We start from the raw sequence: 15,333 nt of genomic DNA, 5'->3' as shown, positions 1-15,333 counted from the left end.
GAGTGATGAGATTTTTTTTTTTAAGATAAATCACTGGCTATTTTATGAACAATGGATTATGGTGGGAATTGGGGGTGGGGGGAGAGTGAAAGACCAGATATTAGACAGAAAACTGATAATTGGGTTTGGACTAGGTTGCTGGTTTTGGAAATTGAAGGAAGGTGATCAATAAGAGATATTTTAGAAATAGAACCCATAGGACTTGTAAACGGTTGGAATGTAGGGGTATGAGAAAAGGGCACATTGACTCTGGGTTTCAGAGTTTCCTAACTGGATGGAGAGAGGTGCCCTTTGCTATTTTATCTGGGAAAAATAAATTGGGAAGGATCAGCTAGAAGGAGCAGTTTTAAAAGTTTGAGGTACCTATTTGATATACAAGTGCTGGTGTCTGTCAATGTATTGCTGGAAATGTGAATCTGGAGTATGGGGCCACAGGACTGCAGTGCAGAACCTGAAAGGTAGACTCTAACGGTGACAGGGGCCTTCTGGGCCACAAAGCCCCACACCCATCTCCCCACTTATATCCACTCACAAGTACCAGTTAGCTTCCATTACCCCGAGACATACCTGTTTTCCTCTGGGACTGGTCTCTTTCTGGCTCCAGGCAACTTCTCCACCACCACTCACGCTGGCTTTTCCAGTTCGTTGGGAATCTGGGAAAGGTCTGGGGCCAGTCCTGTTTCCCTTGTCAGAAGCATCTTTGCTCAGGCATCCAATGACTCAGTTTCCCTGGTCACAGACCGAGTTCCTCCTTGCCATCCGTCATCCTTAGCGCCCGGACCGGAGATCTGCATATGTAAATAAATGATTAGAAATAATTAAGGGCTGAGTCAGTGGTTCTAGAAATAGAACTCAGGCGTCTTGGCTCAGAAACTAAGGGTTCCCCTACCGCGCAGCAGACGCGGCGTCCACTCAGCGGCTCTGACCCTTTCCGGCGTAGTAACAGAAGTTGATCTGGTTTCTCCTCGGCACCTTCGCGCTTCGCAGCCCTGCGCGAAGTCGGACCGGGCGTGGGCGGGACGGGGGCGGAGCTGGGCCAGGTCCGGGGCGGGGTTTTGGCGTGGGCGGAGCTTCCTCGAGTTCCGGAGTCGAGTCGGTCGCCTTGGCCAGAGCGGAGATGCAGCCGCCGCCCCGAAAAGTGAGCTTGGCCTGTGAATGGGGACTCCTGGTGGGCTGGTGGAATGGTGGGAGTTAAGGGGGCTCCGGACTCTCAGTGGGGCACAAGGAGTTCTAAGGGTTCAGGGCCTAACCCAGAAGTAACCCAGGAAACAGCCCAGCTCCTCCCCGGTCCCGCCCCCTCGCCGCTCCCTGCGCGGAGTGTTTTTTCAGGTTCCGACGTTGGTGGTCTTCATCCTCGTCTTACCCTCACAGGTGAAGCCGGCCCAGGAGGTAAAGCTTCGCTTTCTGGAGCAGCTGAGCATCCTTCAGACCCGGCAGCAGAGGGAGGCAGATTTACTGGAGGACATCAGGTAGCCTCTGATCCCCTCCACATATCCCCCACCTTCGCCGTTGCGCGCCCCGCCTCTCCTCGACCCTACATCCGTAGTGTATGAGCTGGGGAGGGGAGGCGCAGGGGGTGAAGAGTTCTCCGCTCTGCCCATTACCGGCCCTCACTCTCGGCCTGCCTCTCCAGATACCAGATAGGACTTCTCCTTCCTCCTAACCCAACACACAAAAACACGCAAGGACCCTCCCTGAAACCCCTTGATTCCACGCCACTCCATCCACCACACAATCAAGCTTAGAGCAGAATCTCCCCTCCCTCTTCCAGACCTGTTGGAAGGCTGGAGGACAGTGTTTCCAGGCCCCCATCAGTCCTCACCTCCAAGCCCAGTGATGGTTCTCCAAGGGTGGGGAGGATCCTGCTGAGGCTCTGAGCAATGAGGTGAGGTTGTTCTGGGTTGCGGCTGCCTGAGGTGATTTCAAGGACTCTTCAGTCTCATTCCCTCCTGGTGTACTCACTGTCTAGGTCTGGCTTCCCCCTTCCTCCTGCCCAGGCTGAGGAGAGGATTGAGGGTGGGAGAACAGGACTAAACTGTAATACCACCCTGCCCCACTAATCTCCACAGGTCCTACAGCAAGCAGAGGGCAGCCATTGAACGGGAGTATGGGCAGGTATGGAACTCCTTTCTCTGGTCTCTCCCTTTTGTTCTAGCCTCCTTTAATGTTTATTACTTTTGAGAGAGAGAGAGAGAGACAGAGACAGAGATCAAGCAGGGGAGGGGCAGAGAGAGAGGGAGACATAGAATAGGAAGCAGGCTCTGAGAGGTGAGCGCCCGGACATGGGGCTCAAACTCACAGATTGAGAGATCATGACCTGAGCTAAAGTCGGCTGCTTAACCAACTGAGCCACCCAGGCGCCCCCTAGCCTCCTTTAAACTACCAGCATTGTCTTTCCTCACATACTCCTATTCTGGTCAAGAGCAAAGGCCTAGAGTTAAACAGATGTGTGTCAGATTTTTGTTGTGCTACTTGTTGGCAGTGTGACCTTGAACAAGGTAGTTAGCCTTTCTTGGCCTTGATATCTTTCTCTGTACAATGGAAATAATAAATGTACTTCCATGTAGGGTTGTTGTATGGATGGAATAGGTGAATGCATGTAAAGCACTAAGCAAAGTGAGTGGCATGTAATATGTACCTGGTGACTGGCATTATTATACTCTGATCCCATATTTTCCCAGTTGGTGAGAGTCTTTGAGAGGTAACTGGGTCTGTGATGACTTTCCCACCAGGCACTTCAGAAACTGGCTGGGCCATTCCTGAAGAGGGAAGGGCACCGGAGTGGGGAGATGGACAGCAGGTGGGTCCCATGGAGGGGGGAGGTCAGGAGACCTAGAAGAGATGAGGAGCTCAGTCTCAGGAATCTATGGGAATAAAGGGCCAGTGAGGGCGGAGGGCACGTGAGCTGCAGGTAGAGCTGACACAGCAGCCAGAGAGGAGCTGACCCAGCAAGGACACTGTGGGTGCAGGCAGAGGGCATGAGTGATCCTTGTGGCTGAGCTAATGGGCTGATCGATTGATAGGCTCCCAGAAAAGGGGGATGGGAAAGCACTCCGTCTCCTATCGTGTTGGGGGGGTGGGGGGGGGTCTCATGAACTTTGGAGTGCTTTCCTCCTCAACACAGACCTTCTCTGGGGAGAGGCAGGATGGTGTTTGGTGCCTGGCGCTGCCTGCTGGATGCCACCGTGGCTGGGGGCCAAGCCCGGCTCCAGGCATCTGACCGATACCGTGACCTGGCAGGGGGCACAGGGCGAAGTGCCAAGGAGCAGGTGCTTAGGAAGGTATGTCTATATGGATGGGATGAAGGAAGGACTGGCTTGGAGCTGGAGGTGGTCAGGTCCAGGACTCTATGTGCCCATGCCCCTAGGGAGCAGAGAACCTCCAGAGGGCACAAACCGAGGTGCTGCAGTCTGTCCGGGAGCTGAGCCGAAGTCGAAAGCTGTATGGGCAGCGGGAACGTGTGTGGGCCTTGGCACAGGAGAAGGCGGCTGATGTTCAGGCTAGGTGGGGTCATGGGGAGTTGGGAACTCTGGCAGGAGGAGGGGATCCAAGGCACTACAGCCAAGCCTAAACTTGACTTCTCTCTGTTGCCTGTACAGACTGAACCGAAGTGACCATGGGCTCTTCCACACTCGAACCAGTCTCCAGAAACTCAGCACCAAGGTTTGAGGGATGTGGATATGAGTGGGGACAGGAAAGAGGTGGGCAGAGGAGTATCGTGGTCTGGAAACCAAGGGCATAAATCTGAGAGACTGGGACAAATCCAGGCTTCCCTACATCTTCAGTACTTGACCTGGGTTAACTTGATCTCTCTGAGTCTCATTTTCTTAATCTGTAACATAGAAGTAGTATGTTTTTTTTATTTCTTGACTGTGCATTTATTGAGGACTTTATGTCCTGCCGTCAGAATCCGGTGAAGGGCAGACAGATAGTAAATAAACAAATAATCAGATTAACTGAAAACAAAACAAGGTGCTATGATAAAGGGTAACAGGGTATAATTTAGAGAGAAAGCCTCTCTGAAAACATGGCCTGTCAAGGAGGAGCCAGCCATGCAGAGATCTAGGGGAAGAACATTCCAGGGAGAGGAAGTCGTGAGTGCAGGGGTTCTGAGATGGGAATAGCTTTGTGGGCTCGAGAAACTGAAAGAAGACCAGTGTGGCTCGAGCACTGTGAGCAAGGGGATAAGTACTGTGAAAAAAGTCAGAGAGGTTGCAGGGACCAATTCATGTGGAACCTGGGAAGCCACCGTAAGGAGCAGTTGGGATTTTATTTTAAATGAACCTAGACACCACCAGAGCATTTTGAGCAGGAATTGGGAGTGTACAAAAGTTTTAGTATAGCACCAGGTACATAGTAAGCACTCAATAATGTGAGAGTCCATTCTGGATATGGGTTGGCCGTAGAAGGACCCCAAGGGTCTAGGGCTCCCTGTCGACCTGTATTTTCTCTTCCCAGCTCTCTGCCCAGTCAGCCCAGTACTCCCAGCAGCTGAGAGCAGCCCGCAATGAGTACCTGCTTAACTTGGTGGCCACCAATGCCCACCTTGACCACTACTACCAGGAGGAATTGCCAGCCCTGCTCAAGGCCAGTCCAAGCCTCGATACCCTGCCCCTCAGCAGAGGGATGAGGGGTGTGTGGGAGTCCTTGCTTCCTATCACCACCAAGCTGGGTGGTGCTAGGGACCTAGCCTGCTTTGAGTGGGTTAGAAGATACATCCTTTGGTCTGGTTCTGGTTCTAGCTGACTGCATGACATTGTGCAGAGCACTTAACGCCTCTGAACCCCTCATCAGCGATAAATTCTGCTCTGCCTCCTCTATAGACTAATGGTGCTCAGGGAAGAGAATGGATCTGAAAATGCTTTTTAAACTGTTAAAGTCTGCGCATACGAGAGGGTCTATTATTAGAAGCAGTAATAATGTCTCATTCCTTCCCTCTTTCCGATTCCTCATGCCCATCACTGATCTAAACCTGGGCAGAGAGCCTACTTTGCAGTAGATGCTGGGGGAAGGGTAACATCATTTTCTCGGGGTTCTCTCTAGGCCCTGGTCAGCGAGTTGTTGGAACACCTGAGGGATCCTCTGACCTTGCTAAGCCACACTGAGCTGGAAGCTGCAGAGATGGCCCTGGAGCATGCCCGCCAAGGAGCGCAGGCGACCTCCCAGGTGCGGGCTGTGCCCTGTAAGACCTCCCCAGAGATCCTCTTTACCCTGCTTTTTCAGTACAGACCACCCACTGCATGTCTGCCCCTTTTATTCTCATCTTCTTTCTTCTAAGAGGGGCTGGGGCCAGGCTTGGAGAGGTAACCAGTGAGTGCCTACTGTGACCGTTTACAACCCCCAGGTAAGTTGGGAGCAGGATCTGAAGCTCTTTCTTCAGGAGCCTGGAGTATTTTCCCCCACACCACCTCAGGAATTTCAGCCTGCAGGGACTGATCAGGTGAGACCTCTCTGTTCGTTGGAACCAAACCACATGTTAAAAGGACAGTGGTTTAGGCCTCCTCCCTCATTATCCTTGTCCTGGTAATAACTTAGTGACTGTTAAGTGGCTTCAGAACTCTAGTTCACCTCCCTCCCACCAGATACAAATAAACATATTTTATCCTACCTTTCTGGTCCTTCACTGCACTATTCTCCTTGTTGCATCTCTATCCTTCAATCCAGATCTCATTTTGGGGACTCTCTGTGTCCATAGGAATGCACACCTGTGTCCATAGACATAGGTGTGTGCCCTCACCTCTTTGTCCCTGGAGGTCAGGACAGAGAAAGAAAAAAGGAGGAGACTGTAGTGAAGGAACAACATCAGGTCCTCCTCACAGCACCTGTGTTCGTTGTTCACGCAGGTGTGTGCCTTAGAGCTGGAGGGGGACACAGGAGGCATGACTGGGGACAGTAGCCTGGAGAAAGAGGTTCAGCGCTGGACGAGCCGAGCTGCCCGAGACTACAAAATCCAGAACCATGGACATCGGGTGAGGTGGGGGGTGCAGGTGTTGTGGGTGGGCAGGAAGAGCTCAGAGATGGGGACCCTGGAATCATGGGAATGTCATAGGGCTGCAGGCAGGAGGAGAAGGAAAGGTGTATTAAGCCAACAGTGTGGCACAGTAGTTAAAAGCACTGCTTTGGGAGCTAGATCCACCTGGGTTCAAATCCTGCTCTGTTGTTTCCTAGTTATGTAACCCTGAGTACTGGAGCGAGTTAATCTTCCTGGATCTCAGTTTCTTTATCATTACAGTGTGATTACTAATCGTAGCCACCTCATAGGGAAGACTAAATGATGTAATGCATGTGAAGCAAGTAGCACAGTGCCATGTGCATAGCAAGTTGTCTCCCATAGTATTTCTACCCACCCCATCCTCTGCTTTCCCAACCAGTTGCTGCAGCGGCTGGAGCAGAGGCGACAACAGGCTCCAGAGCGAGAGGCTCTAGGCATAGAACAGCGGCTGCAGGAAGTGAAGGAGAGCATCCGGCGGGCACAGGTGAGACTTAGCCCTGTGGCTAGGGCCACAGAGATCCCACCTCCTCACATAACAGCCTCTGCCCTCTCTGGATGGTGGGGAGTGGGGAGGCAGGAGGTAGAAGGTGGGCAAACTTGGGGAGGCTCCGCCCACCTTCCAGAGGCAGGCCTGGCCATAGCTATGATTGATCTGTCTTCCCCATGCCAGGTGAGCCAGGTGAAGGGGGCTGCTCGGCTGGCCCTGCTACAAGGAGCAGGCCTAGATGTGCAGCACTGGCTGAAACCAGCCATGACTCAGGCCCAGGATGAGATGGAGCAGGAGCGACGGCTCAGTGAGGCCCGCCTGTCCCAGAGAGACCTCTCTCCCACGGTGAGTACCTGAGTACCCCGTATGCATACACCCTCAGGAAGGTAAAGGGGAGAACTCCCCAGTGGAGGGAAGACCTGTTAAACGGGGATCATGAGAGTGCTTAAGTCAAAGAGGTTGTCGTGGGGCTTGAATGAAATAAGTACAATTTTTGGGGTAGTTTGTAGCATAGAGTGTCAGTGAACTTTTATCATGAATTACAGTAAAACCTTGGTTTGTGTGCATAATTCATTCCAGAAACATGCTTGTAATCCAAAGCACTTGTATATCAAAGTGAATTTCAAGAACCATTGGCTCAGTTGTGATGCTGAAGTCACAGGATCACAAGACATTGCTCATTTATGAAGTTCATTTATCATTGCTCATCACAAGATAAGACTTGTATCACAAGACATTGCTCATTTATCAAGTTAAAGTTTATTAAAAATATTTGCTCATTGTGCAGAACACTCAGAAAACAAGTTTATCACAATCCAAGATTTTACTTGTGTTGGATGGTCATTATGAACTAAGTTCTAAGTATAGATTGTAAGTGGTTCAAGCACCAGTCACCCTACTTACTAGCTGTGTGATCTTAGAAAGTGACTTAACCTTTCTGAGCCTCAGTTTCCTCATAAGGAAAACAAGGTTTTCAGTTATGCAAAATATCACTGGGTTATTATAAGATTAATTGAGGCGATATACGTAAGATGTTTGGTGTGGTACCTGGCACAGAGTAAGCACTCAGGACTATAGTTATGTGGTCGTTGTTGGTGTTACCCTGCTCTGTGGTGATTTTGCTTTTGATATATGGTGAACATACAGGGGTTGGCAACTTGAGGAATGATCTGCCAGTGTTCTTTAAGGATATAATGGAAGAGTGGGAGATGAAATGGGAGATGAAACACTTGAGAGTGTAGGCCCCCCAATGATGTCTGTTGTCTGCCCCCTCCAGGCTGAGGATGCTGAGCTCTCGGATTTTGAGGAATGTGAGGAGACAGGGGAGCTCTTTGAGGAGCCTGCCCCCACAGCCTTGGCCACTAGGCCCCTTCCCTGCCCTGCACATGTGGTGTTTGGCTATCAGGTATCAGGTGGGCAGGGGGGTGGTAACCTCAGACAGGTGGGGATGGGAGACAGCCAAGTCCTGAAATCTTGCTTCTGGACCCCAGGCAGGGCGTGAGGATGAGCTGACCATCACAGAGGGCGAGTGGCTGGAGGTCATAGAAGAAGGAGATGCTGACGAATGGGTCAAGGTATGTATGGACCTTAGATTCTGATCCTGGTAGTGGGTGCGTGGGGGAGTGCAGTGGGAAGGACGTCTCTATGGCTTGCAAGGATCCAGCCAGACAAGGCTAGAAGCCTAAGGAGGAGGGCTAGGGCCACGGACTGTTGAGGCAAGTCTGTTATCTGTTCACATTGCTGGGTGAACAGGCTCGAAACCAGCACGGCGAGGTAGGCTTTGTCCCTGAGCGGTATCTCAACTTCCCGGACCTCTCCTTCCCCGAGAGTGGCCACGACAGTGACAACCCCTCAGGGGCAGAGCCCACAGGTGAGAATGGGAAATTCTGGGTCAGGGGACCTCAAGTGGTGTGGCCCTGGGATGTCATGGTCCTGGGGCATTACCGCCCATCAACTCCCCTCGGCATCTCTCCTGGGCTTCTGTAGCGTTCCTGGCCCGTGCCCTATACAGCTACACAGGACAGAGTGCAGAGGAGCTGAGCTTCCCCGAGGGGGCGCTTATCCGCCTGCTGCCCAGGACCCAGGATGGAGTGGATGATGGCTTCTGGAGGGGAGAATTTGGGGGCCATGTTGGAGTCTTCCCTTCCCTGTTAGTGGAGGAGCTGCTTGGCCCCCCAGGGCCCCCTGAACTCTCAGACCCTGAACAGGTGAGGCTTCCTTCTCTCTGAATCTGCAGGGACCTCTGGGTTGACCCTCCCAGTCCAGTGAGGCCCCATATTCATCTTGATGCCCCTCCCTTCTTCAGGTTTATCTCCTGTAGTGGCTTGGGCCTCCCAAAGGAATTTGGCTGGGGAGAGAAGAGGGACACCCAAACCGTCTTCATAAGAGTTTGGTGGTCCAACTTTAGTGCTAGGTACCTCTGAGTTCGGATTCCTATTGCATTACCTTGGTGGTGATATAACCTCTGTGCTTTTGTCTTCACATGAAAGTGGTAATAATACCTAGTCAGCAGCCCACCTGTCATGATTAGAGATAATGGAGGTAAAGCCCCTAGCACAGTGACCCACAGGAGGTTCTTTAATATACGGTACCTATTGTTAACAACAGGGAAGAGCCTTGGCATGGTAGTCAGGAGAGCCAGTTCTAGTCGGGACTCGACCACTAACTGGCTCCATGCTTTAGGATAGACAGCTTAATCTGAGTCTCACCTCTAACATAGAAAACATAAAAATCCCTACTTGATGGGATGGTGGTGAGGAATGAATCAATTAGTGTATCTGAAGTGCCAGCATACACTGGATATAGTTAAGGGCCAGTAGATACTGGCTATTGAAGTATATATCAGCTAAAACCCCGACCTGGATATAAGCATTTGGCCACTGTCCAAATTGAGGAGTGATGGAACAGGCATTGAAGACAAGATGAGAGGAAAAGTTGATGAAACTTTCCCATATGCCAGGAATAACTCTGTGTGCCTCTCCTTCCCAGATGCTGCCATCCCCTTCTCCTCCGAGCTTCTCACCTCCTGTGCCCACCTGTGCCTTGGATGGAGCCCCTACACCTGTGCTGCCTGTGGGTGAGTAGAGGCCATTGGGGGTCCTGGGAGCGGAAGAGATGGGAAGAAAGAGCAAAGTTACACTCGACTCCTCTGCCTGCCATCAGGAACCTCATCCCTAAGGCTCACAGAAGCATGATGAGGACAAGAACTTAGGCTTTGGAGGCAGGTGCATTGGTCAGACTTTGCCTATGCCTTCTCAGTATGTGGTTTTGGGAGTGATGTGTAACCTGCCTATCTCATTGAGTTGTTGTGAGAGTTAGAAAGATGGGCCTAGCATTAGGCCCATAGCACACATGCACGTAGTGGCTATTTTCTCATGATGAATATTTGACAAATTAGCCCACTTCTCCCCTTGTTTTCTCTGGACAAAGTGCATTCTAATGTTCTTGAATCCTGCAAACACCTTGGTGTGTATTATCATTTTCTTTCTTGGAATGTCCACCTTTACTAAAACCTTCTGGTACTTCTATTTTCTTCATGGAGCCTCTGTCCCTGATTCTAGAGGTCCCTGTGAGCATTTTCTGCACCTCCTGTATCTGTAGTTCAATTGGAATAATTTAGTACTCAGTCATTCATTTTGTTTGTTGGTTTTTCACTCTTAGGTTCCTGACACAGCCACTGGGAGTGGGAGTGCTGTGAATCCCATCTTCCCCTCTCTGGTACCTTGAACAGTGCTGATGATACAGCAGGTGCCAAATAAGTGTTGAGAATAGATGGATTGATGGATCCACTACTCATTAATGCAACAAATACTTAGAGAGTGCCACTGTCTTAAGTGCAACAGTGAACAAAACAAAACCTGAAGACTGACTTGTGGTTCTTGTTCGTAGACCAAGACCTGGAATGCCCTGGACCCCTCGACATGATGGCACCTCGACTCAGGCCGGTAAGGACCCCTCCCTTGGAGGAGACTGTGTCATTCCAACTTGTCCTGTTTTGTCTAGGGGGTTGAGGGAAAGGACAGGGATATCCCCAAGGGAGGCTTCTGGAGCACTGACTGTGTGTTCCCTACAGATGCGTCCACCGCCTCCCCCACCAGCTAAAGCCCCGGATCCTGGCCACCCAGATCCTCTCACCTGAAGCCAGGGGATTGCTGTCCCCCAGTGATGCTGCTGTCCCTATTTCCATGATGTCAGAGACCACCCTCTCAATGATCCGAAGTGACAAAGCCGAAAGCTGGAGTCTCCTGCATTTCTACTCTCACCTTGAGGAGTAGAAACTTTCCTTCCCCCCGCTTCTGGGGCTGGAACTCACTCTTTTACCCCCATTGTCCTCCTGCTATCTCTAGGGCTGGAACTCCCCTTTTCTTCTGCCACTACCCCATTTCTTGGGGGGTAAAATACCCTGAAATCTCTGGGGCTGGAACCCATTCTCCAAAGTCTTGAGTTGCTCCAGCCTATCTGTGTCTCCACCCTGGCTCTGTGACCCACCCCATTCCAGATGCCATGGCCACTGGGGTTGGGGGCTGAGACAGGGGCAAGCCTGTCAAAAGGAGCTGGAGCCAGTATGCAAAACAGCTGTAATGGTCTGAGCGGATTTATTGACAGTGAATAAAGGGCACTAAGCCCAAGCCAGGGCCTGGGCCTCTTGTGCCAAGAGGGCAGGGGGCCTATGGTGCTATTGCTTTAGGGGCCCACCAAGGGCAGGAGCCTGCTCCCAGCTGCCACGCTCTAGCAAATGGAGCGAGGTGATGGGGAAGGGGTCAGGCAGCCTGTTGGCAGGCAGGGGAAGTGAAAGAGACTGAGGGATGGGGGTCCCCCAGCCTGAGACCATGCAACTCCAGGTGGAAGTAGAGCTGGTTCCTCAGCTGGGGGCAGTGCTGTCCAGTGGAGAGGAGGGCCTTCTTCATGCCCACCCACCCCTGGCCCTGCCAGCTGGTAGTCCATCAGCACAATGAAGAAGGAGGCTTGGAGGAGAGGAAGGGTAACAGTGTTGTTTCCTATTCAAGCTGTGTCTCAGCTTTTACCCAAAGGCTACAGGACCTTCCCTATCTCCTGGGGCACACACCCACTCCCCACTACTAAACCAAAGAATATGTAGCAAAGGCCAATCCTGGGAGTGCAGAGAGCCAATGGGCTTAGGTAGTTTAAGTAGAGGGTGGGAGGATGAGATTATCTGACTTTGGGCCCAGGCAGACTCACCTCACACACCCCCTGCGCCTCTTGGTGGGGACACCTGTGAGAGAGAAATGGTCAACAATGGGAGTACAGGATGTGAGTCAAATCAGTGACACCTCCCCGCCACAACCCAGGGTAAGAGACAATAAGAGCTGAGCCCACCGTAGCCCTGCCCACGTCTTCATACCTGGTGATCTGTGGTGTCCAGTTTGCTTGGCTGTCCAACTGCCTCTCGACTGGCCAGTCCTGGGCTTGGGCCCTTCCCTCCAGTCCCTAGCATTGGCTCTGCAGAGGCTCTAGGGTTGCCCTCAAGTGTACAAGGGACTAAGCTACTGTCTCTGAGTCCTCCATTCTGCACTGGGGGACTGGCATGGGCCAGGGGCTGTGGCCTCTCAGGGGGCAGGCTCTCAATGGCTGGTGTCCCTGCCCTGGGCTGTCCTCCCCCAGACCCCTGACTACCCCCTATGTCCTGCCCTCCACCAGACCCCCAGCTCCTGTCTGTGGGAGAGCCATCACGATGCTCATGTAGTCCATAGCGCTTCTCTATGTGTGTCACCCGGAACCTGGGAAGGGAGAGAACACTGGGGCTTAGGACCACAACTCAGAGGCTGCTTGGCTTCCCTTCAGCCAGGCGCATCTTGGGTTTTATAGCCACTTCCTTCTGGCGGAGGGCAGGGGAGACCTCTCCAGATGGTGGGGCATATTGTATAGCCTGACTCCTGCTGTAGTTCACAGTCTAGGAGAACAGACCTGGGGACCATCTTTGGAATCAGGTGCCTGATCATTGGGGCTCCCACCTCAAACTCCCTTTCCCTGGGGCTTTCTATCCCTACCTGCCCACAGAGAACACAGTAGTCTCCCCAGGCCGGGGGCGGCTCTTTCCTTCCTTGGAGCGTCCCTGACGGACAAGTGGGGGCCTCTTGTTGCGGCTACAGTGGATGCAAGGGGCAGCAGACCCCAGATGCACTGTGTGATGATGGGAAGGGGCTCCGTCCTGCAGGCTAGAGGTAGCATCCATGCTGGACAGTAGGAAAGAGGGGAGCAGGAGTGACATTACCATTTCCTTTCCTGTTCCATTTGTTCCTGTCCTTTTTGCTTCTTAAAACATCAGATGCTTCACTTTCCCCCGGCCCCAACACTCTTGTATTTATCTAATAAACGCAATATTAAGATGTTAGTGATCATGTGTTCTCCCTCCCAGGCTTGTTTGCTAAAAAGCGGTTAATGTTTAACCCAAAAAAGTGGCACAAGGGATGAATGTTAGACTTGATAATATCCAGGTGGAAAGTATAATTTGAAGGAACTCAAATTCCTACAAAACCTCTTCCTTCCTATAGGTTAGCCAGCTTTGCGTTCCCCCCCGCCCAAACATGCGAAGATATTGGGAAAGGATTGTGCTGGAGGAGAGGGTACTCTCCAAGGCAAGCTAAGTCATGCTGGCCCTTGTTTCCAGCTCACCTGGACAGCTGCACTGTCCCTTCTCCTTCACTGTCCCCCAGCATCTCCTTCAAGGCCTCAGCATTGGCTGGGAGGAGCAGAAAAAGAGGGAGTCAGTGGAGGTGGAGGTCAGGGCAAGAGAAAGTTGAGTGGGGACTGGGGAGGGGTGTGGGGCAGGGAGAGCAAAGGGCCAGCCTACACGCACCTTCATTTTGGATGATGCAGCGAACAATTCTCTCTACGGTGTCCTCATTCATGTCATCGTCCTCAGCTGAAGGATGAGAGGTTGGCAAGGAAGCAGGAAATGAGTCAGCTTTGGGTGGACATTACCTGGTGGCTTCTGTGGTTTATTGCTTAAGATCTATCCCTTTGTCTGTTTGCCATCATGCTGCATGTTAGCATTTCAGGGGACAGGGCAGTAAAGATAGGAAAGTAAGTGGGAGCCCAAGACTACCAACAGTGGGCCCTAACCACCCATCCTGCCTTTTCTAGCCTTGCTTTCAGGGTGGTGTCATCCCATTTGCAGACTCAAGAAAGCATCATTAAGCTTCCCTGAAAGCATGGTAAGGGTTTGGCCTGGGTCTCTTGGCCAGGAAGGCAGAAAGAGGTGTGGGGTGAAGGGTATGGGAGAAAGGTGACTGAGCCAGGTTCTGGGTTCCTCACTCACGGGGCTGGAGCTGGGCATCGTCAGGCTCTGAGCCCCTCGACGTGCGGCAGCGGTAGCCCTTCTTCTTGAGCACGTGGCAGATCATGAAGCCTACAAGGCCCATGAGGAAGAAGACCAGCACAAGCAGGAAGAGCATGTACAGCCCATGTTGGGGCGGCTCCAGGTTAGGCTGTGGTTCCGACATGAGGCCCTGGGGGGCAAGCGCGGACCAGGGCGCCTCCTGGGGTTAAGGGGCTGTAGCTAGGGACTAGAGGAGGGATAGGAATTCGGGCTTCAGGACCCGAAACTGACAAGCTTCGGAGGTCCGGCCCCACTCCCCTACCCAACCAAGGAGCTGTCCGTGTCACGGGTGCTGGTCCGGGGCAGGGGTGCCAGATGGCGGCTGCGCAAGCCCTCTTCCACAACCCTGATCCTGCTTCCCCGACGCCCAGAGCGTTCCCCTTTCCAGCTTGTCCTGCGCTTCCGTCCCTCCCAAGGACACTGCAGAGAGAGATGGGACGGAATTCTCAGGCGGTCGGCTCAAGAATCGCGCTTGAGTCAGCGTCCGCACCTCCTCCGCGCCGGCCTGAGCCAGGCCTCTGCAACCCCCTCCCCTGCCTGTATTCCCGCACAACGCCACCCCTTTGAGTTCCTCCCATCCAGACCACCTGGCCCACTCGGTACCGGTGGTTTGGTTCTGGTTCCGGCTCCAGCTCAGGTTCCTGTTCCAGGGGCGTCCTAGTTCGGCTCAGGGCCCCCAACGCCCTCCCGGTGCTCATCCCTTGCTTCCTCCCCCTCCCCCCTTCGCCGCCTCACCGGCTCCGGGCTGCGGCTGCAGATACCGGTGCCGCGGCAGGCGGGGGGAGGGAAGGATGAAGAGGGATGCGGGCTGGTTGGGAGCGGCGACAGGCTTCGGACAACTCCGACTGTGGGAAGGGGAAGGAGATGGGGATGCAGGGTCGGGGGGGGGGGGCGCCGCCGCAGCCGCCCTAGGTTCCCAAACGCCTTCGCCAGTTGCTAGCCCAGGACTAGGGGGCGGAGCGCAGGTGTGCGGGGCGGAGAGCGAGAGCTTTGCGCGCTTGTGAGCCCAAGAGTGGTGCGCGCGTGACTGCACCGCCCCCTCCCCCTCCCCGGGGGGAGTGTGCGGCGCCGAGTCTGGGTCCGGTTGGGGAGGACAGGCAGTCAGACGAGTGTGCTCTCCACGGTCTATCCGGTACTCCTGGCGCGGCTCCTGCCCTCAGATGCGTCAGCCGAGTGGATAGCCGGGAATCTTCTCAGTGCGCCGGGGAAAGCTGGCTTTCTGCACCCGAGAGGGACGCGGTGGCTGGTTCTCCGGAGTCTCCTAGACTGGTGACCACGGCCTGAGCCCCTTTTGGGGCAGGTGGCTGGACGAGATGGCTCAGCTTCCCGAGGATTTGACCCCCGCCCGGAAGGAAATGACCCTAGCATCCTAGGACCGATGCTACAAGTCCTCCGCAAAACCCAGGCGCTCACGCTCCAGAATCTAGAAGGGAGAGCCAAGCGAGGGGCGGAACTCCGCAGGGGCGGGGCCTGGAGGCGTGGCCTGGGTTTCCCGGTTCCGCAGAGGCAGGCTGC

The 15,333-nt window shown here is 53.3% G+C and overlaps 2 protein-coding genes across 6 annotated transcripts; one reads left to right on the top strand and one right to left on the bottom strand.

Annotated features, from left to right (window-relative positions):
* The first annotated feature begins 1,053 nt into the window (after positions 1 to 1,053).
* Positions 1,054 to 12,831, top strand: FCHSD1 (FCH and double SH3 domains 1). 4 transcript variants are annotated; one of them, XM_029942120.1, is made up of 20 exons: positions 1,054 to 1,138; positions 1,372 to 1,469; positions 2,070 to 2,115; positions 2,733 to 2,800; positions 3,146 to 3,281; positions 3,368 to 3,504; positions 3,600 to 3,663; positions 4,459 to 4,587; positions 5,044 to 5,166; positions 5,345 to 5,440; positions 5,844 to 5,969; positions 6,372 to 6,476; positions 6,663 to 6,824; positions 7,756 to 7,884; positions 7,970 to 8,053; positions 8,232 to 8,349; positions 8,466 to 8,686; positions 9,468 to 9,555; positions 10,368 to 10,423; positions 10,552 to 12,831. In XM_029942120.1, the coding sequence occupies exons 1-20, from the start codon at positions 1,118 to 1,120 to the stop codon at positions 10,615 to 10,617; spliced, it is 2,073 nt and encodes a 690-aa protein (XP_029797980.1). In that variant the 5' UTR covers positions 1,054 to 1,117; the 3' UTR covers positions 10,618 to 12,831. The 4 variants fall into 4 exon arrangements, with proteins under 4 accessions (XP_029797980.1, XP_029797979.1, XP_029797982.1 ...); XM_029942119.1 differs by having other exon boundaries at positions 3,125 to 3,281; XM_029942121.1 differs by lacking the exon at positions 1,054 to 1,138 and adding an exon at positions 1,772 to 1,885 and having other exon boundaries at positions 1,377 to 1,469; positions 3,125 to 3,281.
* Positions 11,056 to 15,260, bottom strand: RELL2 (RELT like 2). Of its 2 annotated transcripts, XM_029942126.1 has the most exons (8): positions 14,422 to 15,260; positions 14,081 to 14,238; positions 13,297 to 13,362; positions 13,113 to 13,179; positions 12,488 to 12,673; positions 11,842 to 12,217; positions 11,679 to 11,712; positions 11,056 to 11,443 (listed from the first exon to the last, which is right to left on the bottom strand). In XM_029942126.1, the coding sequence occupies exons 1-7, from the start codon at positions 14,514 to 14,516 to the stop codon at positions 11,680 to 11,682; spliced, it is 981 nt and encodes a 326-aa protein (XP_029797986.1). In that variant the 5' UTR covers positions 14,517 to 15,260; the 3' UTR covers positions 11,056 to 11,443; position 11,679. The 2 variants fall into 2 exon arrangements, with proteins under 2 accessions (XP_029797986.1, XP_029797987.1); XM_029942127.1 differs by lacking the exon at positions 14,422 to 15,260 and having other exon boundaries at positions 13,759 to 14,174.
* Positions 15,261 to 15,333: the final 73 nt, after the last annotated feature.

This window comes from Suricata suricatta, chromosome 6, assembly GCF_006229205.1.
Source record: "Suricata suricatta isolate VVHF042 chromosome 6, meerkat_22Aug2017_6uvM2_HiC, whole genome shotgun sequence".
NCBI classification, from domain to species: domain Eukaryota; kingdom Metazoa; phylum Chordata; class Mammalia; order Carnivora; family Herpestidae; genus Suricata; species Suricata suricatta.
The sequence above is the reverse complement of the archived record's forward strand: the minus strand, read 5'-3'. Positions and strand labels throughout refer to the sequence as shown.

What these genes read in the sequence shown, in the direction of transcription:
- FCHSD1 (XM_029942119.1), top strand. Translation starts at nt 1,118, where the DNA reads ATGCAGCCGCCGCCCCGAAAA. An exon ending in TTGAACGGGAGTATGGGCAG is followed by an intron (nt 2,116 to 2,732) that starts GTATGGAACTCC and finishes CTTTCCCACCAG; the next exon opens with GCACTTCAGAAACTGGCTGG. An exon ending in TCCAGAACCATGGACATCGG is followed by an intron (nt 5,970 to 6,371) that starts GTGAGGTGGGGG and finishes TTTCCCAACCAG; the next exon opens with TTGCTGCAGCGGCTGGAGCA.
- RELL2 (XM_029942126.1), bottom strand. Translation starts at nt 14,516, where the DNA reads ATGAGCACCGGGAGGGCGTTGGGGGCCCTGAGCCGAACTAGGACGCCC. An exon ending in CTGCATCATCCAAAATGAAG is followed by an intron (nt 13,180 to 13,296) that starts GTGCGTGTAGGC and finishes TGCTCCTCCCAG; the next exon opens with CCAATGCTGAGGCCTTGAAG. An exon ending in TGGACACCACAGATCACCAG is followed by an intron (nt 11,713 to 11,841) that starts GTATGAAGACGT and finishes TCTCTCTCACAG; the next exon opens with GTGTCCCCACCAAGAGGCGC.